Here is a 27,858-nt window from a genome sequence, read left to right on the forward strand (position 1 = left end):
CAATGTAAAATCACTAATTAGTACTCACCACGAGTTACCTCCCTTCCACAAACGCGGGAACGAGGGCGCCACCTTCACCCATGTGCCTCACTCTCTCCTTCTTCGCCCAGTGAGCTGGACGTGAGAGCGCCTGTGTCTCCCGACACACTATATCCTTTGATTATATTTAGTTAGTTACCTCGTATAGACATCTATAGAGGTTTAGCTAGTATCCTTCAACAATTATATATTGATATTTAGTCGTGTTTCTACTGTTTATTCACGGGACGCCGTGTTTGTTTCAGTGGATTACGTTGATGGAAATTCTGTACTGTTGCAGATTACGCGTTTTTATTCTGCTGCTGATCCGCATTTAATATGCCCTAGTTGTACTAGCGCCATGTTCATTTTATTCACGTTGCAGTTCGCGGTACTAATTTATCCAATTCTGCCTTTTATAAATATTTACTTTGGCGTTTGAGGCGCCGCAGCAGATAGGTCGCTTGTATGCAGAGTCTAGCATGACTGATACACCTGAACCCTAAGCCAGTCTACTGCTGTTGGTCGACCCCCTTCCCGTGTGGTGTTCCGCTAGAGTGGTGGAGAGGCGTGGGACGTAGTCCGCCGCCTCCAAGAAGCGTCCTGCTTCCCCAGACATCCCATCGTCGCAGCCGAAGACTAGAGGGTTTCTACTGCATCTCAACGCAGACTTCTTTTAGGGCAGCATCGACCTCTGAGGGGAAATCAGCGAAGTCTACTAGAACTTTCTCAGCGAGATTGTTCCCATCGCGCAGATTTGGGCCTGTATGATGATCAGCCGATCATCATACCTGATGTACATCAAAAGAATGACCGATGTCGGCAACAGTGATGTCAGCGCAGATCAACATGCAGCCTGATGTACCAACGCTGATATTCGATGATCTTCCTGAAGGTCCCGTCGCTACCAACACTCAACGCAGACTTCGCACCCCCAGGGCAGCGTCGACCTCTGAGGGGAAATCAACGAAGTCTACTAGGACTTTCTCAACCGAGATTGTTCCAGCCGCTGAACTGGGCCTCTACGATGATCAGCCGATCATCATCCCCGACGTCACGCCACAAGAAGCGACCGGTGACAGCTACAATGACATCAGCAGAGATCGCCATGCAGCCTGATGTCTCTACACTGATGTCAGACGACTTCCCTGAGGGCCCCACCGCTAACATCGCAGAGAGGGCACCGACTACTTCGTCGCAGACCATCCCAGATGAACTGTTGCGGCAAATCATGATCATGATGGAGGGCCACTACAGACTGGAGAAGCAGCCATCCCAGGGCCTGAGCCTTCGCGAAGGTTCCACGCAGACGACACCCCAGAGGCACCCCCCGTCAGCGTAGCAGCCACGACGGAGCCACCTTCGCGAAGGAAGTCGCAGACCACCTCGACGAAGGACCCAGATGTACAGCCTTCGTCTACAAGCTGACAACTTGCAAGTTTATTGTACCTTTATATAAGGAAGTCGGAATTATATTCAAAACTGAAGTTACTTTCACGACAGCCAGGAAAATAACCTACCCAGCATTAATATTACAGAGCGAGGTATTTCGCGCCGGAGGTTTCGCGGGTTTACCATTAACCCTCGAAACAGGTGGTCATTCGGGTAACTGCGGGAAGCTACGGTGAAGACCGACGATTATGCTAATATCAACGACGGCAAGATTTTATACAAGGTTTTTTCCTGCTACACCGGTGACATCACAGTGGCGGTATTCTACAGAATCAAAATGCCTTGTTCTGATTGGACCGCGCGATGGACAACGACCTACGCGAAGTCGATCTTATTTCACAGTTCAAGACTTACGTTACAAGTGACAACTATATATCAGTGAAAAGAGCAAGCCTCCTTACAGTCAGTTAATCTGAACCTTCATGATTGGGCTGCTTTCTTCAGGTTAGAGACCTCCCCTGTCAAGTTAGGGACGAGGCACGGCAGTCAGGCGATTTTACATAAAGTTCAGCGAGGACAGACACACCTGGTTGTGCACCTACATCGTCAAAGGACTTAGCCGAATTACCTAGCGGCCGGGATACAAGTGGATCTAAATCCACAGCGTCTCATACTACAGCTGAATTTCATCATCGAACTACTAACACAACTAGATGGTTAGTAAACCTACTTAAGCTTTCTGATTGGAGAATTAAAGCGGAAGTTTCAATGCTCCAACTTGGGGATCTGAATATAGTGCTCCAACACCTCACAAGTGAGGTTTATGAACACACGCCTGGATGACATACTTGGACTCCATGATACGATGATTCTATCACAATGGCCAGCAAGAGCACTGTAAATTTATCTCCACCGAACCAAACAGGAAGGAAAAATGCAACAGATTATTTCCTCTATCATCAACTTTCATGAATGAAGTCTCATGTACTATATCTCCGTTTGGATCAGAACTGTCATACTATGTGCATACAAGACGGATGGACCCAATCCGACCCTCCATGAGCTTTTAATACTCATGATATTAGAAGCTAACTTCTACAATTGATCTACACTAATGTTATTTGAAATAATGGAGGGTTTATTTCTGGAGATCCGATATGGTGGTTGCCAACCATTATCTGAGAGATATCACAACAGTTGACAGTTCCTCGAGTTTCTGGCTATTATATAACAGTACTAAATTAATGTTAATTATATCTTAAGCATAGTACTATATTATTACATCATATTATAAAAATATATTAGCTAACAAACTTACCTTAAGTTTCATATCTTATTATACTAGGTAGCTTAAAATGCTTATTCATATCTTAAGCTTTTTGGCAGTACTATGTTTATATCATATAATACACATATATATATAGCTAACAAACTCTAAATAGAGTTTTTGCTCATTACTATGCATTAAGTATGCTCATCATATCTTAAGCATCATATGGTTACATTATAACATGTATTAGCTAACAAACTCTACGGAGTTTTGCTATTATATATGTAACTTAAGCTTATTCATATCTTAAGCGCAGTACTATGTTTATATCATATAGGTATATTAGCTATCAAAATTCTAAAAGAGGTTTTTGCTATTATATATTTGGCTTAAGTTTCATCATATTTTAAGCTTTATGGTTACATTATAACATGTATTAGCTAACAAACTCTACGGATTCTTTTTCAGAAGAAGTCCTCCTTGGGGTACATATAAGCATTAAAATGTCCATTTTAAATCCTACGACAGTAGTAACTATATTTTTAATAAAATATTTACAAAACAAAAAACTCGTTTTGTCTTGTGAGACCACCCCTACAGGGCCCCACCGGACCAACACAGCCAAGAGCAGGTAACTCTCGCCGTCTACCTCGTACCACACTTTTCATGCTGTCGTTCTGTTGAATAGACGTCGCGTGGTGTTCGCTTCGAGTTTGCTCTCCTACCCGATCTTGATGAGTGTAAAAGAGTCTCAATCTGTATGTATGGTTCCTTTCTCGCGACGGCTTAGATGGACGCCATATGTGGATATTTTCATTCATCTTTTGTTGTAACTTTGCCGTGGGTTCTCTGTTTTCCAGCCATGTGGCAGGCAAATGCAGGACCGCCTACGATCGTGGTTTCCTTGCTTTATATGTTATTGGTAGCTTGTAGTAGGGAGTTCATATATTATGTTTGCATATTATATGGTAGGCTTGCCTAAATTCTCTTTCTTTTCAGCCAATTTGTGGTAAGTCGTTGTTGAGTAATTTTGATAGTGTTCGTTTATTATCACTCAACTTTACTCTATCACTAGTACACACGCAGGGGTGGCTAGCCTTTTTTCTGCTTTGCATTGTATGTTTAGTATTTAAATGGCTGTAGCTTGTAGCATTTATATATCTGCCCGCATGGATTATTCTTGCTATTACTTGTGTTTATGTGTTTGCTGCTTCACAGTTCCTGCTAGTAACACTGGCGCGGTTCTGTTTGTTGCAGTTTAAGCCCTGTAGCGCAGTGCCATGCACACTACCGCCACAGGATGGTTATAAAGTGTGCCTCCGATTATTTGGCCGAGGACGCTCATGACGATCAAGGATGCTCATAATAAACGCCCTTTAAGTCCAATATTCCTGTTACATTATGTTGTATTATGATACATATTTCATACGCTTTACACCAACGTGGCTCATAGGCCGAGGTTGTGGTTTTGTTCTGGGTTTCTGCGCCTCCTGCATTATTTCCGACAACGCAGATGTTATGTTTTTCACTAATCTGCTTCAGGCGGGGATAATATATTTGATAAAAGGTTTCTAAGGAAATCCCTTTATCGCTTCCCCGCAAACAATGTTGCTGACTTAAATATGACTCAATTTGCTTCACTATTGCAGCAACATATTCTTCAACATAATGTCAATTCGATGATTGATAGCGCCGATGTCCGGGCTCCGTATGAGCTTCGGCTCGCGAAAGTGTTGATCTCGGCGGTAAGTTCACCAGGTGTCGTCTGTGGTGAAATTCCACCCGATTGACACCGACGGTGCTGTCTGGGTTCCGCAAAGGAGCTCAGCACGCTTGTCGTCGGGGTGGATCGGACGCATCTCGGGGGTTGGCTGCGCCCGAGCTCTGGCTCGAGAAGCGCCTCTCCCAGGCAGCTTGATCCCGGCTTCGCTCAGGTGATGGTGTGCCTTCGGCACCTTGTGGCTGACCTAGCTTCGGGCTCAGGTTCGCCACGGGCGCCTGGCGCGGCGATGCAGGTTTTGCCCTGTCTTCGCCTGGTGCCCTGACTGGCGGTCGCCAGGGCGCAGACCAGCTCGGGACACCTCGGCGCCTTCGCACCTTGTGGCGATCTAGCTTCGGGCTCAGGTTTGTCACGGGCGCCAAGCGCCGATGCAGGTTTCGCCCTGCAGGTTTTGCCCTGGTGCCCTGACTGGCGGTCGCCTAAATACCGACCAGCTCGGGGACACCTCGGGCGCCACGTGGTCAGTCGGGCTGCCCGGAAACCTGTATATCGGCAGGTTCCTCGGCTCGCCGGTCTGGGTTCCACTGAGCTGCCGATCACCTCGGCGCTCTAAGGTCTACCTGTGTCCACCAGGGGCAACCTGCATTGCCAGGCTACTCCCTTTGTGTCTCGACTGCAGATCGACTAGCACCGACCTGGGCTTCGCCCCGCACGGGAGCAGATCCCCGGCGCCTGTTAGCTCAGGTCTCCGGTCTGATGTCTATCGATGCCCTGGCCAAGAGGCCGCTTGAGTGTGACGAGCTGCCGATCACCTTGACGCTGACCGAGGTCTACCCGTGTACACCAGGAGCCCTGCATTGTCAGGCCACTCCCATGTTGGGGATCGGGGTTCGAACTCGAACCGCCCGACCTCGAAAGACTTACGACGCATACATGTGTATGTATGGGTATTTATATAGCTATAGGCTATGTTTGACTATACGCTCAGTGCTTTTGAGAGTACTTGGGCTGCTCCTACGTGTCTCTGGATCGAGGTTCGGTCTCCAGAACAGCTGAGCTTCGCTCTGCCGGATTCTCTGAACCTCGTGGGTAGCCGACCCAGGCTTCGGCACTGGTAGGGCGCAGATTCCCACAACGGTAGTTCAGGTCTCGGCGCCGGTAGTTCAGGTCTCGGCCTGATGTCTATCGACGTATTGACCTAGATGCCATCGAGTGTGCCGGGTGTGACTGTCACCTCGCCGCTCCGAGATCTGAGTGCTTGTGAAACCTTGATTGTCAGGTTTCTCACATGTGCCTCTGAATCGGGTTCAGGCTCAGACAGTGGACAAGTTCGATTTGAGCTTCGGCTCATTTCGCTACTTTGAACTTACCACTAAGTAGGTTCGCCCCTGAGGGCAAGTGCGATAGAATCGCTGCTACTGTGTTGCCTCAGGTGTTGTCCATGTCGACTACCCGAACCGTTGAGTTCGCCTCCCGGAAGCCTGCTTCCAGCACGCATCCGGACAAGGCCTCACACTCTACCGTCAGTCTGCCGTTGTTTCCCCTTCACAGCTCAACGCTGTATGCTCCACTCGGCGCATCTCTCAGCGCTGCTGAGGGAGCTGGTGGAAAGGGAGAGAGCCGGTTGAATTTTTCGGTCGGCGACTCTGGGCGGTATCTGACGGGGCAACTCTCATCTGGCTAGGGACTGCATTGTAGCTGTGCCAGTCAAATGATGAGGCGGTTATGGGCATATACGCCCTGGACAATTTTCGAGGAATACTGAAGTCTGTTGAGCTTCTCGTTACTTCCTCAGGGTGCCCAGGCATCGGCAAACGTAAAGTTGCCGACTGCTGGGGTTACTATATTCTGCCGCCAAACACCGGGCGGAGCGACACACTCCTGTGTCGGCTTCCCGGGAGACGGCGACAATACTCCATGCCGAGATCCAGTCTTTGCTGGGGTAGGCAACCAGTGTGGTGGTTTCCAATGGTCAGGAATATGTGGGGTTTGACTCCACCTTATTTCATAGTTGCCATTGGTGAACGGAATGTTCAGACCCATTCTCATCTGAGAGCTGAACAAGTTTATAGAGGTACTGTCCTTCAAGATGGAGACACCGCTACCGGTGATCTCATCTGCCGAGACAGGGGATTGGCGACGCGTCAATCGACCTCGCAGGTCGCGATACCTCCTTGTTCCATTGCACCCTGATTTCAAGATTTACCTTTGGTTTCTTGTTTGACGGACGCGTGCTACCAGTTTCGTGTGCTCTCCTTAGGCTACATTACGGTGCCAAGGGTGTTCACCAAATTGAGGTTTATTACAGCTCAGATAGCCAGATCGCAGTGCCGGTGTTGTCACCCGTGCATAGGCTTACTGACTCATCGCGTGGTTTCAGATAACTGTTGAGTCTCGGGACCTCACGATCAGTTACTTAAACTGGGCGGAATTGTCAACCTCACGCAGTCAGATGGACAGACGTCAGAAACGTCTCTCGAGGGTCCCCACCCCTGAGACACCGTCGCTCTCAGTCCAGCCAGATACATCCCTACCGGGTTAGGGCGATGTTCTGGGTGACCTGCAGCCTCTTGAGACGAAGTCACAACCTGCACATCAATGTGCTGGATTTGACAGCAGTCAGGTTGGTGTTCGATCCCGCGCGCCGGGATTCGAATTACCTCTTCGCCAGACATTCTCACTTGCACGGGCGCCACACCGAATCCTCGGATTCACTGGGTGGCTTGGCCTCTGTCGGGTATAACACACGGAATTCCTGCAACCGTTGCAGACACAATTCTGCCTGGGATTCGACACCCGTTCAGTGTGTTGATAGGTGGGGCGCTGGTGTGCAGAAAGGGGATTTCATAATCCCTATTCTGCGGACTTAGTTCGGATATTGGAGTTACTATAACCTCGCTTTGGTTGAGAGCCTTATGACCTCCACCATTGCCGGGTACTCCATGGCTATTTCCACGCTTCACACCTCGCTCGATGGTGCTCTGCCCAGGCAGCATCCTCTCGTACATCGCTGGCCGTAGCTGGCATGAACAGGGTTCGACCGCTTCACCGTCGGCCAATTCAGCCCACCTTAAAATTGCCACTTATTCACAAATGGCTGTCTGGCCCCTAATTTTTCAAGTATATCGCCTCTCTCACTTCACTTGTTGACGTGGAAGACGACTTTACTTGTTGTGGTGAACTCTGGTAGAAGGGTCGGGTACATCCATGCGATTCCCACTGACCCGACACTGACAGTATTTTATACTGATCATGTCCGTGATTCGACTCCTCGGATACCTACCACTCTCAGTGCGATATTGCTTTCCACGTGACTGCTCATATCGCACTTCCACCCCTTTACCCAGCCTTCCGCGACTGGGGACCAATCTTCGATTGCTCACCCGCGCTCGTCACGAACGAACTAACAAAAGGGATCCGTACGGGTACCCATGTGTGCTGTTTGGTGGCGGAAGACTGGGGAGTCTGCTAGCAAGCGACTTTATCTCGCTGGTTTGTTCGTGAATTGTATGGTTACAATGATACGGTTTACCTCGAGGGGTTGAAGGCAGACTGGGTAGGGCAGATGCCGCTTTGTTGACAATACACAGCCGCACTGCTCAATGAAGAGATCGGTTCTGTCGCTCTTTGGAGCCAGCAGAACGCCTTCATTCGCCATTACCAACTTGACACGATTCTAAGGATCGCGGCTCGGTTCGGTCTTTCGGTTCTCTCCAGTGGAGAGTGATTCTGCCACCCCGACCAAGCTTAGTAACTGGTCATTGGTATCGGTTCTGTGTTCAATGCGCATATATTTCTATATCACTACATCAGATAACCTTACCATCCTTTCGGGTTGGGTCGGGTTTGGGTGTACATATCGCCCCTTTACGCCCCTTCGAGAGGCTTAGGTCCGCTTTGAACGCTTTTAACCAGTCATATGTTATTAACCCGCCTTTGCGACGGAATTGGGTGCAACTTCCCACGGGCACTGTTTGGCATGCCTCTCTTCGAGCCGCATGTCACGCAGACCAGGTTAGTGTAATGGTGAGCCAACATATGTTCGGCCACGCCGCTTATTCAGGGATTTTGCACGCTTTACAGTTTTTCCCCTCTCCCGAGCCTTCGGCATTTGGGAGTCTGTGTTAATAAGCTTTGTGGGATGGTGGCTCACACTTACCCTCCTCACGGAGTGTTTGGTGGGTGTTTTTCACCGCATAATGCATGGCTTGTACTCATTCGATTTCAGAAAGTTTTAGCAGGCTAATAATTTCTCTGGGTTTTATCGAGGTCCCGGCCAGCCCCTCTTCCAAACAGGGGCTGCATCTCGGTGCATTAATTTGCAGTAATTCTATTAGCCTCGAATTCCTGGGTTATTGGCTTTGTAGCGTTTAAATTTTTACGCTTTCCTACCCTTATACCTCTCAATGCATTGTCTGGCTGGGGCTATATTAGGGTTGGGAGTTGTTTCTCGACATGTCCCCATACATTCCTTCCATTGTAATGGTTGGGGGTGGGGTTTTATGTCATTGATGTTGAGCCAATTGACATATAAGCTTGGGTTTCTAGTTCTCGCTCGTCTGATTGACATCAGCGGTCAGGTGGCTCGGTGTTTTCTATTTCACGTGACGTGGTTGTAGATTTCACTCCACCACGGGTTTAGTTGTTGCCAGACAGAATGCCACTCCTGTCTCAAATATCTTTGGGAGTCTGTCATATGCTTATATGCCTTCAAGGAGGACTTCTTCTGAAAGAATTATACAAACCTGTAGAGGTTATGAATTCTTTGAAGAAAGTCCTCCTTGGGGTAATGCCACCTCCCTCATTCTGTCTGACACGTTCAGCATGAAAAGTGAGGTCATGAGGTAGGACGGCGAGGTTACCTGCTCTTGGCTGTGTTGGTCCTGTGGGGCCCTGTAGGGTGGTCTCACAAGACAAAACGAAGTTTTTTGTTTTGTAAATATTTTATTAAAATATAGTTACAACTGTCGAGGATTTAAAATGGACATTTTAATGCTTATATGTACCCCAAGGAGGACTTTCTTCAAAGAATTCATAACCTCTACAGGTTTGTATAAGTTTTTGCTATTATATATGTAGCTTAAGGTTTCCTTCATAAGCTCAATACTAGGTTTATATCATATAAGTATTTTAGCTAACAAACTCTAAAGGGTTTTTTGCTATTATACAATTAGCTTAAGTTTCATCATATCTTAAGCAGTATGGTTACATTATAAAATGTAATAGCTAACAAAACTCTACAGAGTTTTGCTATTATATATATAGCTTAAGTTTAATCATATCTTAAGCTCAGTACTATGTTTATAACATAAAAGTATAGTAGTTAATAAACTCTAAGGAGTTTTTGCTATATACATTTAGCTTAAGTCTAATCTTATCTTAAGCTTAGTACTATGGTTACATTATAAATCTATTAGCTAATAAACTCTACAAAGTTTTTATTATTGTATATGTAGCTTAAGTTAATTATATCTTAAGCACAGTACTATACTCATATTGTAAAATATATTAGCTAACAAACTCTACAGAGTTTTGCTATTATATATGTAGCTAAAGCTTATTCATATCTTAAGCTCAGCATTATATCTATATCATATAAGTATATTAACTAACAAACTCTAAATAGTGTTGCTATTATATAATTAGCTTAAGTTTAATCATATCTTAAGCTTAGTACTATGTTTATATCTTAAAGTATTTTAGCTAACAAACTCTAAGGAGTTTATACTAGCATATTAACAAGCTTAAGTCTATTAGTCTTAAGCATTGTATTAATGTTATATATACTTTATCATAATAAGTACATGGTAATAACCTTTATATGGCAGCTGATAAGTTAGCAGCAGGAATTCATCAGTTCAGTGCCTTTATGAAGTTCCCATAGGGTTATTACAATCATCACAGTTCAAATCACTAATTATTAAAATCCAAAGTATTATATATTCCCACCTCCTTTGCCAGAGGATTCTACAAGCAAGAGCATGAGTCAGGATAAGGAAAAATATGTAATTTTTAGAGTAAAATTGATATTTTATACTTATCCTGACTCATGAGGTAAGCCCTCCCATCCTCCCCACATAACACTTTGGATTTCCCTGTAAATTCAAATGTTGGGCTCAGTATATGAGGAGAGAGTGAGGCACATGGGTGGAGGTGGCGCCCTCGTTCACGCTCTTGTGGAAGGGAGGTAACTCGTGGTGAGTACTAATTAGTGATTTTACATTGAAGGGAGCTTCAATTAGGGAGATACAAGTGTTCCACTATGTTCGCAAGAAGAAGAAGACAAGCAAAAAGAGCATGAGTCAGGATAAGTATAAAATATCAATTTTACTCTAAAAATTACATGATGCATCGATAGTATTTGTGACTGTCAATAGTTAAGTAATTAACTTCCGTTGATACAGTGCTAAATACAGAAAGTACCAGATTAGTTTACTTTGATTTAGAGTTATCTGCCCCTGTTCAGTTTGTGTTTATTTCATATAAACTATGCATTCATTTGGGAAATGACTAAAATAAGACAATTCAAGGAGATTGCAATAGTTGGTCACAACAGACTATCGCTATCTCAATAGTTGTTTCCCCCTCAATAAGGAAATCTTTATAAGTTAAACCATGAATATAACAAGTGACAGACAAAAATATGCTTAAACACACACTTATGTTGCTTCCTTCTTCTGTATGTTCATTTGTCAAGCAACGTAACAAATTGGTTGACATCTCAGGTCCAGATATTCAAGTATGACTAACAAGGCTGTGTAGGATGTCTGGAGTCATTAATGTCATTGAGGACAGGGCTGTGTAGGATGTCTGGAGACATTAATGTCATTGAGGACAGGGCTGTGTAGGATGTCTGGAGTCATTAATGTCATTGAGGACAGGGCTGTGTAGGATGTCTGGAGCCATTAATGTCATTGAGGACAGGGCTGTGTAGGATGTCTGGAGTCATTAATGTCATTGAGGACAGGGCTGTGTAGGATGTCTGGAGTCATTAATGTCATTGAGGACAGGGCTGTGTAGGATGTCTGGAGTCATTAATGTCATTGAGGGCTGTGTAGGGCTGTGTAGGATGTCTGGAGTCATTAATGTCATTGAGGACAGGGCTGTGTAGGGCTGTGTATGTCTGGAGTCATTAATGTCATTGAGGACATGGCTGTGTAGGATGTCTGGAGTCATTAATGTCATTGAGGACAGAGCTGTGTAGGATGTCTGGTCTGTCATTAATGTCATTGAGGACAGGGCTGTGTAGGATGTCTGGAGTCATTAATGTCATTGAGGACATGGCTGTGTAGGGATGTCTGGAGTCATTAATGTCATTGAGGACAGAGCTGTGTAGGATGTCTGGAGTCATTAATGTCATTGAGGACAGGCTGTGTAGGATGTCTGGAGTCATTAATGTCATTGAGGACAGGGCTGTGTAGGATGTCTGGAGTCATTAATGTCATTGAGGACAGGGCTGTGTAGGATGTCTGGAGTCATTAATGTCATTGAGGACAGGGCTGTGTAGGATGTCTGGAGTCATTAATGTCATTGAGGACAGAGGCTGTGTAGGATGTCTGGAGTCATTAATGTCATTGAGGACAGGGCTGTGTAGGATGTCTGGAGTCATTAATGTCATTGAGGACAGAGCTGTGTAGGATGTCTGGAGTCATTAATGTCATTGAGGACAGGGCTGTGTAGGATGTCTGGAGTCATTAATGTCATTGAGGACAAGGCTGTGTAGGATGTCTGGAGTCATTAATGTCATTGAGGACAGGGCTGTGTAGGATGTCTGGAGTCATTAATGTCATTGAGGACAGGGCTGTGTAGGATGTCTGGAGTCATTAATGTCATTGAGGACAGGGCTGTGTAGGATGTCTGGAGTCATTAATGTCATTGTTGTGCAGATCGAGTGACAAACGTCGGAACATTGCTGCCCAGAAAGCGGAGGCCAGGAAACGACTGTTCCGGTCGACGAAGAAGGTTGAAGTTGATGTCACAGACCTTGAGAAGAAACGCCAAACGATCGAGCGGAGGAAAGAGGAACTGGTATGATTGTCATCACTCACTCCAAACATTTCTCACGTCTATGTCTCACTTTCCATGTCTCAGACAAAACATCCAGCGTCCCACTGCAATCATGTCTCACCCCATAGGTTTCTTCCCTTCTAAACTCATCAATGATTGTTTCATCTCCTTCAGAAGGAGCTGTTGTCCCGCATCAGGAGGGCAGCAGCAAGAGAGGAGTACGAGAACCGCAACTGTGGCAGGTTCCGCCGCATCTTCCCGTCTGACGACCGGGCGCGGCAGGAGAAGTACTGCAGCCTGCTGTCTTCGTGCTTCACCGTGTTCCTGGCAGGTCGGGGCACCTCCATGCAGAGGGAGATCCAGACGACGTACAACAACAAGTTCAGGGTGAGAACTGCAGAATGTTTGGGGAAGAATGGAGAGAGATTACATAGTGGACGGAGTCATACTCTGGGGCATGGAGACTTAGCAGATCTCAAAGCTCCTTGTTTGCATGTATGTGTGTAACGTATGTAAGGAAGCTGTAGATGTTTGTGTGTAATGTATGTAATGTATGTAAGGAAGCTGTAAGCTGTAGATGTATGTGTGTAATGTATGTAAAGAAGCTGTAGATGTAAGGAAGCTGTAGATGTATGTGTGTAATGTATGTAAGAAAGCTGTAGATGTTTGTGAAAATGCCTACTGAATGGAGATAACATAACCAACCATTTTGTGTGGTACGTTGGCCTCTCATCATCTCGTGTGTCTGGATTGGATTTGCTGAGTGTCATCCCTTAGTCATACAAGAATCTAGGGTTCTGTGCCTGACTGTGTATGACTGACTTATGACTGATGTATCACAGATGAGTGACCGTGTTTGAGTGAGTGAGTGAGTATGGTTTTAGCAATGTTCCAGCAATACAGGCAGGGAAAACCAGAAATAGGCTTCACACATTGTCTTCGGCGTGACGAGCGAATGCTTAGACCACTAGGCTACCCCACCGCCCCGACTGTGTTTGAATGACTTACTGACTGACTGACTTATGACTGTATGACTGACTTATGACTGTGTATGAGTTATGTATGACTGACTTATAACTGTATGACTGACCCATGACTGTATGACTGATTTATGACTGTATGAGTGTATGACTGACTTATGACTGTATGACTGATTTATGACTGTATGACTTACTTATGACTTACTTATGACTATGACTGACTCATAACTGCATGACCGACTTATGACTTTATGACTGACATGACTGTATGACTGATGACTGACTATGACTGACTTGAGACGTGACTGACTCAAGACTTTGGGACCAACTTATGACTGTATGACCGACTTATGACTGTGTGACTGATGCATGACTGACTTATAACTGTATGACTGACTTATTTATGACTGTGTGACTGAAATACGACTGCCTGATCAACTTATGACTGTGTTTCAGGAGGAGGAGATCATGGACATGCTGGCTGAGTGTGAGGCAGATGAGAAGGAGGGGCGTGTCTTCACCAACCCCGGGTCATCGCGCCCTAGAGGACCCAAGGTCAGGAGTTAACATGCTGTCACAGCTGTAGTAGGTTCTGTGTAATACTTTAGCTGTTTAGCAAGCATAACTAACGATGTTCAACAGGTTTAAACCAGTTTGCCAGACAAAGATTCAGTCAATGCAAGTCAGCCATGATTGCTGACTGAGGCTTAGAATACCGTTCACTCACTGGCATTGTGTATTTACCAATACAATCTTGACCTTCCTGCCTGCAGCCACTCCAGAGTATGCCAGAGAGTGTTCAAGCCCCCCCGTGAGGATCTAGATGATGATGATGAAGATGAGCTAAGTGACAGTGCCTCACCCCCAAGTTCAACTGTTCTCCGACGCCGCTCGGCGAGCACACACCACCACGACCCTCTTCCCGTCCAGACAGCGTCCAGAGCAACCACAGCTCACGGCCAACGTCAGGGGTTCTACGCATGACCCAGCGCCCCACCAGCAACACCTCACTCCCCGGGGCCCAGCAGCGCTCCAAGTCCTTGTCCAGGGCGGCAACCTCCAACAAACTGACCGTCCATGCAGAGGAATGGCCTTGTAAGTACATTTACGCCATCTTGCAGAGGAACGGCATTGTAAGTACACTTACGCCATCTTGCAGAGGAACAGCATTGTAAGTACACTTACGCCATCTTGCAGAGGAACGGCATTGTAAGTACACTTATGCCATCTTGCAGAGGAACAGCATTGTAAGTACACTTACACCATCTTGCAGAGGAACGGCATTGGGCATTGCCATCTTGCATAGGAACAGCATTGTAAGTACACTTATGCCATCTTGCAGAGGAACGGCATTGTAAGTACACTTACGCCATCTTGCAGAGGAACGGCATTGTAAGTACACTTACGCCATCTTGCAGAGGAACAGCATTGTAAGTACACTTACGCCATCTTGCAGAGGAACGGCATTGTAAGTACACTTATGCCATCTTGCAGAGGAACAGCATTGTAAGTACACTTACACCATCTTGCAGAGGAACAGCATTGTAAGTACACTTACACCATCTTGCAGAGGAACAGCATTGTAAGTACACTTACGCCATCTTGCAGAGGAACAGCATTGTAAGTACACTTACGCCATCTTGCAGAGGAACAGCATTGTAAGTACACTTACACCATCTTGCAGAGGAACAGCATTACTAGCGTGTGAGATATTTATGATAATCTGACACTGTAAGTTTTGAAGACTAGACATGTTATTCCTCATAGCATGTGTTTTCCCATCTGGCATGCATATGGTACACTGATATTCTTCCACAAGATTCAGATTATTCCTGTTCTTCTGGATTCTGGGACAGATGAAGATGCTCCACCCTTACTGTACTAGAATGTTGTTATGTGGAGTAGTAACTTCTGGTTGTAGATCCTTGCTTTAGTTATGTACTGAATCTGATGTGAGAATCTACCTGGGTCTTTGACATATGAAGGCAAACTTTAATGAGTAGGCAACCTCTCCACTTTGTGTGGTAGTGGATGTATCGATACTTGGAGACTGATGTCTGTGTGAGTTGTAACAATGTGGCTGGCACCAGACCGACGTGTTTGACCTGGGAAATACTTCCAAATGTCACGGTTTGATTGTATGTGTGCAGGATGACAACTTCCTGTCGTCGATGGTGAAGGAACGGGAGGACGAGCTGACGAAGAAGACGCTGTCATCTCTCAATGAGATGCGGATCAAGTTCCCTGGCAAGACCGACCTTGAAGCTGACACGCTGCTAGACAAGGTAGGGGAAACCACTGACAATGTTCGCTTCAGCTGAATATTATGTGTTGATGACAAGGATGACAAAAGGATGTTGGAATATGATGTATGCTGCTTGAATTCAGGGTAGGGGAAGTAACTGCTCTTGGCGAAGGGGAATTAAAAGAACACCAAATGTCTTGTATCATGCTACTTAGAGTGAGTAAAGGGGTCTACGCTGCTGTTAGCTTGTTCAGGCAGGGTATGTCAGAAATTGGCTTCACGCCATGTACCCAACATTGTAGGGTACCTTTGATGTTTATGTTCCTTGAGATGGAAGAGCGAGGGGAACATAAACAAACATCGAGGGTACATCAACCCATGGGCCCCGAGGGACCAGTGAGCAACGTATTTATCTTACAGAACACCTTAATGTTAATTTTGAATTGTTTGAAGCATGGGAACAAATCTTTTTGTAGCCATCGCTAGAATTTGCTGACAAGAAAAACAGATTTAGAGTTATCTCCCTTCCATCGATTTGCATTCGCAAAACATTGGTAATTTCTGTACATCATACGTGATTCAATGTTATTCGAGATAAAGAATTACTACCACGAAGTACCAAATGAGTTGCCATTGACAGCGGGGTATATTGAAATGTTACTCGCTTGTAAGCGGGGTACATTGAAAATTATAGAAGAGCGCTCAGCCAATCAAAAAGCGACATTTATGTTTGAGGTAAGATGATGTTACATGTATCGAACATTGAACTATCACAGTAGTAGTGTCGTCATCGCTTCGTGACACGGGCCAAGATAATGTCATTTTATACGTTGTATATTGCAGCTGAATGAGAACTGGAAGTTCCACAAGCCTCGGATAGCGTCCTACTGGCTGGTCAAGCTTGACTCCATCAAGAGGAGGAAGGTGATGATGCATTCTGGGAATGTTGGGGGACAAAACTGACATTGAGTCCAATGTTGGAGACATCATTCATTGGTGCACAGTAGGGAGCTGTGGTGGTTAAGGAGATGTGTGGAGTTTCAGTCTGGTCAAAGATCGACTGGTCCTGGGTTCAGATCCCAGATTTGTGTGATCCCTGGTTTGTCTGCACCAGTGCTTGTGGTTCAGCAGCAGACGGGCAAATGTCTGCCACGTCATGTTAAACTGACATTCTGTAATATCACATGGGGGAAACACTGCAAGTTTACAAACACAGGTTAAGACTATAGAAAGATTGCTTACTCTGAGTGTTTGTAATTTGACAAATGTTTTCTGTTCAAGGTCACTGACATTGTGAGGTCAAATGTCAAGGCTGTATTACAGAGGATCTGGCGATGTTCCGATGTAGACAACTTGCGTCTGTATCGTATCTTCAGCCGGGTGTTTAATCGTCTGTTGTGGAGTCATGGCCAGGGGCTGTGGAACTGCTTCTCTTCTTCTGGGTAGGTGGCCATCTTGTTTCTTGTTCTTCTCGGTAGGTGGCCATCTGTTTATGTTATCTTGTAGAGGGAGTTTACGATTTTATGTTTCTTCATATAAACACAAACCATGTGTGGTATATATAATGTAAATATCTTGATTGTCCAGATTTTATCTGAAGAGTTATCTTCCCTTGCCTAAACTGAACCACAGTGGCTGCTTACATGATTTAATTATGGTTCTTCCTAACTAGCCCCAGTGTCAGATGTCTGTAAGTTGTAGCCTGCAGGGATAGGCTGGATCGTGGGGCAACTAGCCCGAGTGTAAGGGACCGTTCATATTCTTTTTCAGAAGAAGTCCTCCTTGGGGTACATATAAGCATTAAAATGTCCATTTTAAATCCTACGACAGTTGTTACTATATTTTTAATAAAATATTTACAAAACAAAAAACTCGTTTTGTTTTGTGAGACCACCCCTACAGGGCCCCACCGGACCAACACAGCCAAGAGCAGGTAACTCTCGCCGTCTACCTCGTACCTCACTTTTCATGCTGTCGATCTGTTGAATAAACATGCGTGGTGTTCGTTTCGAGTTTGCTCTCCTACCGATAACGATGAGTGTAAAAGATCTCAATCTGTATGTATGGTTCCTTTCTCACGCACGCGTTAGATGGACGCCATATGTTGATATTCTCATTCATCTTTTGTTGTAACTTTGCCGTGGTTCTCTGTTTTCCAGCCATGTGGCAGGCAAAATGGCTGGACCGCCACGATCGTGGTTTCCTTGCTATATGTTCTTGGTAGCTTGTAGTAGGGAATTCATATATTATGTTTGCATATTATATGGTAGGCTTGCCTAAATTCTCTTCTTTCAGCCGTGTTTGTGGTAAGTCGTTGTTGAGTAATTTTGATAGTGTTCATTTCAGATCACCAACTTTACTCTATCACTAGTATGTACACGAGGGGTGGCTAGCCTTTTTCTGCTTTGCATTGTATGTTTAGTATTTAAATGGCTGTAGCTTGTAGCATTTATATATCGCCCGCATGGTTATTCTTGCTATTACTTGTGTTTATGTGTTTGCTGCTTCACAGTTCCTGCTAGTAACACTGGCGTGGTTCTGTTTGTTGCAGTTTAAGCCCTGTGTGTTGTGCCGTGCACACTACCGCCACAGGATGGTCATAAAGTGTGCCTCCGGTGTTTAGCCGAGGACGCCACAACGATCAAGGATGCTCATAATAAACGCCTTTAAGGCCAATATTCCTGTTACATTATGTTGTATTATGATACATATTTCATACGCTTTACACACAACGCGGCTCATAGGTCGAGGTTGTGGTTTTTTTGTCTGGGTTTCTGCGCCACGCCATTCTTCCCGACACGCAGATTTTATGTTTTTCACTAATCTGCTTCAGGCGGGGGATAATATTTGATAAAAGGTTTCTACGGAAATCCCTTTATCGTTCCCCCGCAAACAATGTTGCTGACTTAAATATGACTCAATTTGCTTCACTATTGCAGCAACATATTCTTCAACATAATGTCAAGTCGATGATTGATAGCGCTGATGTCCGGGCTCCGCCAGGAGCTTCGGCCCGCAGCGTTGATCTCGGCGGTAAGTTAACCAGGTGTCGCCTGTGGTGAAATCCCAGATTGACACGGTGCTGTCTGGGTTCCGCAAAGGAGCTCAGCACGCCTGTCGTCGGGGGTGGATCAGTCGCATCTGGGGGGGTTGGCTGCGGCCCAAGCTCTGGCTCGAGAACGCCTCCTCCCAGGCAGCTTGATCCTGGCTTCGCTCAGGTGATGGTGTGCCTTCGCACCTTGTGGCTTTTACCTAGCTTCGGGCTCAGGTTCGTTCATGGGCCTGGGCGCCGGCGATGTATTGCCAGGCTACTCCCTGTCGACTGCTGCTGATCGGACTAGCACCGACCTGGGCTTCGCCCCGCACGAACAGATCCCCGCTGTTAGCTCAGGTCTCGGCCTGATGTCTATCGATAACCTGGCCAAGAGGCCGTTGAGTGTGACGAGCTGCCGATCACCTTGACGCGCCGAGGTCTACCCGTGTACACCAGGGGAGCCCTGCATTGTCAGGCTACTCCCATGTGTTTTGGGATCGGGGTTCGAACTCGAACCGCCGACCCGAGCACTTACGTATATATATATATATATACGCACAAAATGTCCAAAGTAGTACAGGTGTTCAGTCATAAATATTGCATAGATAAATAAAAACAGAATGCCTTTTTCTCCAACATGTTTCGTTCTTTACTCTTCAGGGAGATTGTAGCGGTTACAGTATGACGTCATTACATATATATTGTGACGTCATAATAGGGACAACATTCTATATATATATGTATGTATGGGTATTTATATAGCGCTATAGGCTATGTTTGACTATATGCTTAGTGCGCTTTTGGAGAGTACTTGGGGAAACCTGATTTATCAGGCTACTCCTACGTGTCTCTGGATCGGGGTTCGGTCTAGAACAGCTGAGCTTCGTCTCTGCGGATTCTCTGAACCCCGTGGGTAGCACCGACCCAGGCTTCGGCACTGGTAGGGTGCAGATTCCCGGCTCCGGTAGTTCAGGTCTCGGCCTGATGTCTATCGACGTCTTGACCACGATGCCATCGAGTGTGCCGGGTGTGACGGTCACCTCGACGCTCTGAGGTCTGTCTGAGTGCTTGTGAAACCTTGATTGTCAGGCTTCTCACATGTGCCTCGGATTCGGGGTTTAGGCTCGTACAGTGGACAAGTCGATTTGAGCTTCGGCTCATTTCGCTACTTTGAACTTACCACTGAGTAGGTTCGTCCCTGAGGCAAGTGCGAGATAGAATCGCGGCTGTGTTGCCTCAGGTGTTGTCCACGTCGAATACCCGAACCGTTGGAGTTCGCCTCCCGGAGGGAAGCCTGCTTCCAGCACGGCATCCGGGACAAGGCCTCACACTCTACCGTCAGTCTGCCGTTCTTTCCCCTTCACAGCTCAACGCTGTATGCTCCACTCGGCGCATCTCTCAGCTCTGCTGAGGGAGCTGGTGGAAAGGGGAGAGAGCACCGGTGGAATTTTTTTTTCGTCGGCGACTCTGGGCGGCATCTGACGGGGGTCAACTCTCATCTGGCTAGGGACTGCATTGTAGCTGTGCCAGCCAAATGATGAGGGCGGTTATGGGCCTATACCCCCGGGACCGTTTCGAGGAATACGGAAGTCTGTTGAGCTTCTCGTTGCCCAGGCATCGGCAAACGTTAAGTTGCCGACTGCTGAGGTTTACTATATTCTGCCGCAAACACCGGTCGGACCAACACACTCCAGTCTCGGCTTCCCGGGAGACGGCGACAATACTCCATTTATTTCATCGTTGCCATTACGAACGGAATGTTCAGACCCATTCTCATCTGAGAGCTGAACAAGTTCATAGAGGTACTGTCCTTCAAGATGGAGACACCGCGCTCGGTGATCTCATCTGCCGAGACAGGGGATTGGCGCACGTCAATCGACCTCGAGGTCGCGAACCTCCTTGTTCCATTGCACCCTTTTATTTCAAGATTTACCTTCGGTTTCTTGTTTGACGGGACGTGCTACCAGTTTCGTGTGCTCTCCTTAGGCTACATTACGGTGCCAAGGGTGTTCACCAAATTGAGGTTTATTACAGCTCAGATAGCCAGATCGCAGTGCCGGTGTTGTCACCCGTACATAGGCGACTGGCTCATCGTGGTTTCAGAATAACTGTTGAGTCTGGGGACCTCACGATCAGTGTTGGTCACTCTTACGAAACTGGGCAGAAACGCAGTCAGTTGGACAGACGTCAGGCATCTCTCCGAGGGTCCCCTGCTCAATGAAGAGATCGGTTCTGTCGCTCTTTGGAGCCGGCAGAACGCCTTCATTCGCCATTACCAACTTGACACGCATTCTAAGGATCGTGCTCGGTTCGGTCTTTCGGTTCTCTCCAGTGGAGAGTGCCCTGCCACCCTGACCAAGTTAGTAACTGGTCATTGGTATCGGTTCTGTGTTCAATGTCGATATATTTCATATCACTACATCGTGTGCTGATAGCCTTTACCATCCTTCGGGTTGGGTCGGGTTTGGTGTACATCGTCCCTTTACGCCCCTCTTCAAGAGGGCAGGGTCCGCTTTGAGCGCTTTAACCAGTCATATGCTATTAACCAGTCTTCGCGGCGAATTGGGTACGAACCCCCGCGGGCACTGTTTGGTATGCCTCTCTTATGAGCGCATGTCACGTGACCAGGTTAGTGTAATGGTGAGCCAACACATGTTCGACTCGCTTTTCGCTATTCAGGTTTTTTGTGTACGCTTACAGTTATCCCTTTTCCCGAGCCTTCGGTATTTGGGAGTCTGTGTTAAGCAGCTTTGTGGGATGATGGCCTACACTTACCCTCCTCACACCGAGAGTGTTTGGTGGGGTTGTTTTTCACTTGTACAATGCATGGCGTTTGTACTCGTTCGATTTCCTCTGAAAGTTTTTAGCGAGGCTAATAATTTATCGGGGTTTTATCGAGGTCCCGGCAAGCCCTCTTCCAAACAGGGGTGCATTCGAGCATTAGTTTGCAGTACTTATTAGCTCGACTTCTGGGTTATTGGCTTTGTAGCGTTTAATTTTTTACGCTTTCCCTACCCTTATACCTGTCGCCACGCTTGTCTACCTGGGGCTATATTAGGGTTGGGAGTTGTTTTGGCATGTCCCCATACATTCCTTCCATTGTGATGGTTGGGGGTGGGGTTTTATGTCATTGATATTGAGCCAATTGACATATAAGCTTGGGCTCTCTAGTTCCTGCCCCCGTCTGATTGACATCAGCGGTCAGGTGGCTCGGTGTTTTCTATTTCCGTATCGGTTGTAGATTTCACTCCACCACAGGTTTAGTTGTTGGCAGACAGAATGCCACTCCCGTCTCAAATATCTTTGGGAGTCTGTCATATGCTTATATGTACCCCAAGGAGGACTTCTTCTGAAAAAGAATTATACAAACCTGTAGAGGTTATGAATTCTTTGAAGAAAGTCCTCCTTGGGTATCTGCCACCCATCTCCCCTCATTCTGTCTGACACGTTCAGCATGAAAAGTGAGGTACGAGGTAGACGGCGAGAGTTACCTGCTCTTGGCTGTGTTGGTCCGGTGGGGCCCTGTAGGGGTGGTCTCACAAGACAAAACGAGTTTTTTGTTTTGTCAATATTTTATTAAAAATATAGTAACAACTGTCGTAGGATTTAAAATGGACATTTTAATGCTTATATGTACCCCAAGGAGGACTTTCTTCAAAGAATTCATAACCTCTACAGGTTTGTATATATTTATGGCTAGGGCGGGTGATGATGATTTGTATAGAGAGGCATGTACAATGTGAATGACCCCCCCTAAAATGTATGTACAAAATTAGTGACCCCCTTCCATGTCATGTACAAAATCAATGGAAACACACACACCCACACACCCCCACCCATAAATATGAGGTATAATTTTAAACATATTTTTATGTACAAAATTGCTGACCCCCTGGTATGTGTGTACAAAATTGATGACCACCCCCAAAAATCATCATCACCCCACCCACACCCCTAGCTATAAATTATGAACGGTCTCTAAGATGGCTGGATGCCGCTGAGAGCTGCGTGAGATCAGTTGTTTCTGTACTTTGACAGCAATTCGTGGGAAACAATATTCAACAAGAGTTCAGAGAACATCAGTGAGGCAGAGTTGAACTGTTGCCGGCGGATCGTTCAGCTGTGTCGGGACTGTCTCCTAATCGTCTACCAGTTCGCTGCTGAGGCAAAAGCAACAACACAGACAGTGCCCTCTAGTGAGAGTGAGGAGCCGGCCACAGTGTCACAGCCTACAAGCAATGGGTGAGTGGTGGGAGGGGTCAGAGATGGTGATGGTGATGTGAGGGTGTGGATGTGGGGGTGTGGATGTGGGTGTGAATGTAGATGTGGGTGTGAATGTAGATGTGGGTGTGGATGAAGATGTGGGTGTGAATGTGAATGGGGGTGTGAATGTGAATGGGGGTGTGGGTGTGGATCTGGGAGTGAATGTGGGAGTGAGAGTGGATGTGAATGTGGGAGAGGATGTGAATGGAGGTATGAATGTAGGTATGGGTGTGAATGTGGGAGTGGATGTGAATGTGGGAGAGGATGTGAATGGAGGTATAAATGTAGGTATGGGTGTGAATGTGGGAGAGGATGTGAATGGAGGTATGAATGTAGGTATGGGTGTGAATGTGGGAGTGGATGTGAATGTGGGAGAGGATGTGAATGGAGGTATGAATGTAGGTATGGGTGTGAATGTGGGAGTGGATGTGGGTGTGAATGTGGAGTGGGAGTGGGTGTGAATGTGGGTGTGGGTGTGTTTCATACTTTTAACTTAGAATTGTGATTGTATTATTTAATGTAACCCTGTACTTTTCAAACTGATTTCAAGTACAACTCACTCACTCACTCACTCAGGTTTATCGCCAGTCAGGATGTGAGGCCACCAGCCACCTGGAACCCACACACCTTCAGTCAGCGTTACTCCAAGCTCTACAACAGGGCCGAGGGCATGGGGTCGTGACATCCCCACCTGGGATCATGTGATGTCTGAGGCCCGACGTAGCCACGTAGATGTAGCCGTCCAGATGTAACATTGTAGTCTGTAGCACCATGTACCCCAGCTCATCATCACAACTGACTGGTATACTACTGGACTACTGCTGGCATCTACATGGGACACAAGTAGTCAGCTGATTGTGTTTCTGATTTAGTTTTACTTACTCTTTCTAGCTCCAGACACGTATGTTGTCCTGAGGTACACATTACAACAATTTTAGTCGTCAAACTATAAGTGGGGATCTTTATTTTTGTTTTGGCTAATTTTGGACATTGTAACTTGCTCATTCTTGCACCCAGAACACATGTAGAATTGTTCAGCTGGAACGCTGAAATGTATTGAAACATATACAAGTGTTTTGTAATTAGTCGCCAACTTGTATATTGTCCTATACGAAGAGCCAGCTTGTATGTTGTTTCATACAAGGAGCCAGCTAGTATGTTTTATATGAGGAGCCAGCTTGTATGTTGTTTTATACGATGCTTGTATGGCTTTATACAACTTGTATATTGTTTTATACGAGGCGCCAACTTGTATATTGTTTTATACGAGGGCAGCCAGCTTGTTTGTTCTTTTATATGAGGAGCCAACTTGTATATTGTTTCATCCAAGGAGCCAACTTGTATATTGTTTCATGCAAGGAGCCAGCTTGTATATTGTCTGCTCTGATAGTGCTTGATTCTAACCATGTACAAGACAGCATTACTGACATTTATGAAATCCCTTTACTCCTGAAAGTATTAGGTAGCATGAGTATGCTTTGTGTAAATATATAAATATATATATATATATATATATCTTCCTGTAATAATGTCTGAAGTAGGTAGCTGTTTCTGATTACTTTGTACATTAAACACTACTAATCTTGATACCTGTATAGTGTCTAGTCACATGTACTGATCTTGTCACCACAATTGTTGTAGTACTAGACAGACATCTTGTGACCTTCACGTGCACCTGGAGGTGAACTGAGTCAGTGTAGGAACCTGGTGTACTGTATCACTGTATCAAGTTTCCACTTCTAGAAAATACTACATGACATTTAAAGGCACAATGTCACACCACATTTCTCTAAAAATACACAAATGCATTTCTCTCAATAATACTATCAGGGCCTCAGGGAAGCTACCATATAATGTATTCTCCCCAAAAATTATGTATTTATATTACAATATTAAATACTAGTAAGAGAGTTTGGATGAATTAATGTAACGTTGCATTAAATTGACTCTCGTGCCCAATACCGACCGAACATTATTTCTGGTTGGAAGCAGTTCGCCTCGAAGTTTCAATTATTGATTTCAGGCAAGTTGAAAGGGATAATAAGTGTTATTTTGCATCAACAGGACTGACTGAGTTAAGTTTTACACCGCTTTTAGCAATATTCCAGCAATATCACGGTGGGGGACACCAGAAATGGGCTTAACACATTGTGCCCATGTGGGGAATCGAACCCTGCGGTCCAACCACTAGGCTACCCCAACCACCAAGCATCAACAGGAAGCTAAATTGAGGGCAAATGCCCCCAATATATAAAATATAGGCCAAAATATTGTCGAAAAAACGCGACATTGTGCCTTTAACTATTATCTCCGTAAACATGGGCTAACTGGTTCACTCTAGTGTGAAATGTAATAAGAAATGTGTAACTGAAATATTTATCCTCACGTTTCTCCAATATTTGATGATTCTTGATATATTTTTACAATTACAATATGCTAAATATCACGTATTATGGCTTTCCACTTTACTACTTACTTACTTTTCACACATACAAAATCTGTTGGAGTATACTTTCATAGTTTACATGAACTATCTATTGGGCAGTTTTGTAAGAAAGAATTGTTTTGTACAAATTGGGGGTTTGTTGAAGGCTCACTTTTAGGGCAGAGTTATTTTAACATTTATGATGTGTAACGTTGTGCCATCATGGTGCACCCAAGAAGCACTGACAAAGACAGGAACTGCCAGAATATTGGCTGACATGCTTCAGTCAAACAGTAGATACATTCACAACATGTGGTGTGTTATATATATACATAGTGGCATATTGTAACCAACAACATGACATCTGGTCTATTGTCAAGGGTATTCGTTCTGTTGTGTACATTGTTGCTACTTGTTACTGCGTAGACTGTGATACAATGTGTGCAAATCGGTTCTCTGATTTGTGATGATACAATATGTGTACATCCGTCCTCTGATATGTAATGATACAATATGTGTACATCCGTCTACATACTTCCTCTGATATGTAATGATACAATGTGTATATCCGTCCTCTGAATGGTGATTCTGAGAGCTGGTGATGGTTGTTTCCAGTTTACATGGCCCACACTCCCAGCCTAGTTTCTTTGGTATGTACTGCTAGCACTCAGTTTAAGGCCAGCACCCAGTGTAAGGTCAGCACTCATTGTTCTGCCAGCGATCAGTGTAAGGTCAGCCCTTATGTTCTGCCAGCGATCAGTGTAGGTCAGTGTTACTGTAAGCTGCACTCTGTGTAAGGTCAGCACTCTGTGTTCTGCCAGCGATCAGTGTAAGGCCAGCACTCTGTGTTCTGCCAGCGATCAGTGTAAGGCCAGCACTCTGTGTTCTGCCAGCGATCAGTGTAAGGTCAGCCCTTACTGTAAGGCCAGCACCCAGTGTTCTGCCAGCGATCAGTGTAAGGCCAGCACTCTGTGTTCTGCCAGCGATCAGTGTAAGGTCAGCCCTTACTGTAAGGCCAGCACTCAGTGTTCTGCCAGCGATCAGTGTAAGGTCAGCACTCTGCTGCCAGCGATCAGTGTAAGGTCAGCACTCTGTGTTCTGCCAGCGATCAGTGTAAGGCCAGCACTCTGTGTTCTGCCAGCGATCAGTGTAAGGTCAGCACTCTGTGTTCTGCCAGCGATCAGTGTAAGGTCAGCCCTTACTGTAAGGCCAGCACCCAGTGTTCTGCCAGCGATCAGTGTAAGGCCAGCACCTGTTCTGCCAGCGATCAGTGTAAGGTCAGCCCTTACTGTAAGGCCAGCACTCTGTGTTCTGCCAGCGATCAGTGTAAGGTCAGCCCTTACTGTAAGGCCAGCACCCAGTGTTCTGCCAGCGATCAGTGTAAGGTCAGCCCTTACTGTAAGGCCAGCACCCAGTGTTCTGCCAGCGATCAGTGTAAGGTCAGCCCTTACTGTAAGGCCAGCACCCAGTGTTCTGCCAGCGATCAGTGTAAGGCCAGCACTCTGTGTTCTGCCAGCGATCAGTGTAAGGCCAGCACTCTGTGTTCTGCCAGCGATCAGTGTAAGGCCAGCACTCTGTGTTCTGCCAGCGATCAGTGTAAGGTCAGCACTCTGTGTTCTGCCAGCGATCAGTGTAAGGTCAGCCCTGTAAGGTCAGCACTCAGTGTTCTGCCAGCCCTTATGTGTAAGCCAGCACTCTGTGTTCTGCCAGCGATCAGTGTAAGGTCAGCCCTTACTGTAAGGCCAGCACCCAGTGTTCTGCCAGCGATCAGTGTAAGGTCAGCCCTTACTGTAAGGCCAGCACCCTGTGTTCTGCCAGCGATCAGTGTAAGGCCAGCACTCTGTGTTCTGCCAGCGATCAGTGTAAGGCCAGCACTCTGTGTTCTGCCAGCGATCAGTGTAAGGCCAGCACTCTGTGTTCTGCCAGCGATCAGTGTAAGGCCAGCACTCTGTGTTCTGCCAGCGATCAGTGTAAGGTCAGCCCTTACTGTAAGGCCAGCACTCTGTGTTCTGCCAGCGATCAGTGTAAGGCCAGCACTCTGTGTTCTGCCAGCGATCAGTGTAAGGCCAGCACTCTGTGTTCTGCCAGCGATCAGTGTAAGGTCAGCACTCTGTGTTCTGCCAGCGATCAGTGTAAGGCCAGCGATCAGTAAAGGTCCAGCACTCTGTGTTCTGCCAGCGATCAGTGTAAGGTCAGCACTCTGTGTTCTGCCAGCGATCAGTGTAAGGTCAGCACTCTGTGTTCTGCCAGCGATCAGTGTAAGGCCAGCACTCTGTGTTCTGCCAGCAATCTGTAAGGTCAGCACTCTGTGTTCTGCCAGCGATCAGTAAGTAAGTAAGGCCAGCACTCTGTGTTCTGCCAGCGATCAGTGTAAGGTCAGCACCTGTGTTCTAGCCCGATCAGTGTAGGCAGTAAGGCCAGCACTCAGTGTTCTGCCAGCAATCAGTGTAAGGCCAGCAATCAGTGTAAGGCCAGCACTCTGTGTTCTGCCAGCGATCAGTGTA

General features: G+C 46.1%; 2 protein-coding genes across 2 annotated transcripts in view; both read left to right on the forward strand.

Moving 5' to 3' along the window:
* The window catches only part of LOC124279877 (tubulin polyglutamylase TTLL7-like), a 39,854-nt gene extending 14,777 nt beyond the window's left edge, over window positions 1-25,077 (forward strand). Inside the window, 11 exon segments of the mRNA XM_046715750.1 lie at window positions 12,287-12,428; window positions 12,582-12,794; window positions 13,844-13,942; window positions 14,161-14,198; window positions 14,200-14,278; window positions 14,281-14,520; window positions 15,538-15,672; window positions 16,476-16,556; window positions 16,914-17,074; window positions 22,705-22,908; window positions 23,506-25,077. Of these exon segments, the coding sequence (XP_046571706.1) occupies window positions 12,287-12,428; window positions 12,582-12,794; window positions 13,844-13,942; window positions 14,161-14,198; window positions 14,200-14,278; window positions 14,281-14,520; window positions 15,538-15,672; window positions 16,476-16,556; window positions 16,914-17,074; window positions 22,705-22,908; window positions 23,506-23,611 (1,498 nt within the window). The 3' untranslated portion in view covers window positions 23,612-25,077.
* Window positions 25,078-25,117: 40 nt separating this feature from the next.
* On the forward strand, window positions 25,118-27,650 carry LOC124279876 (cysteine-rich, acidic integral membrane protein-like). Its single transcript, XM_046715749.1, has 7 exons — window positions 25,118-25,875; window positions 25,921-26,085; window positions 26,153-26,404; window positions 26,437-26,544; window positions 26,650-26,991; window positions 27,132-27,455; window positions 27,546-27,650. Exons 2-7 carry the CDS (start codon window positions 25,975-25,977, stop codon window positions 27,648-27,650), a joined length of 1,242 nt encoding a protein of 413 aa, XP_046571705.1. The 5' UTR covers window positions 25,118-25,875; window positions 25,921-25,974.
* Window positions 27,651-27,858: the final 208 nt, after the last annotated feature.

Source organism: Haliotis rubra, unplaced genomic scaffold, assembly GCF_003918875.1.
Source record: "Haliotis rubra isolate DU_JTF1 unplaced genomic scaffold, ASM391887v1 Scf258, whole genome shotgun sequence".
Taxonomy (NCBI): domain Eukaryota; kingdom Metazoa; phylum Mollusca; class Gastropoda; order Lepetellida; family Haliotidae; genus Haliotis; species Haliotis rubra.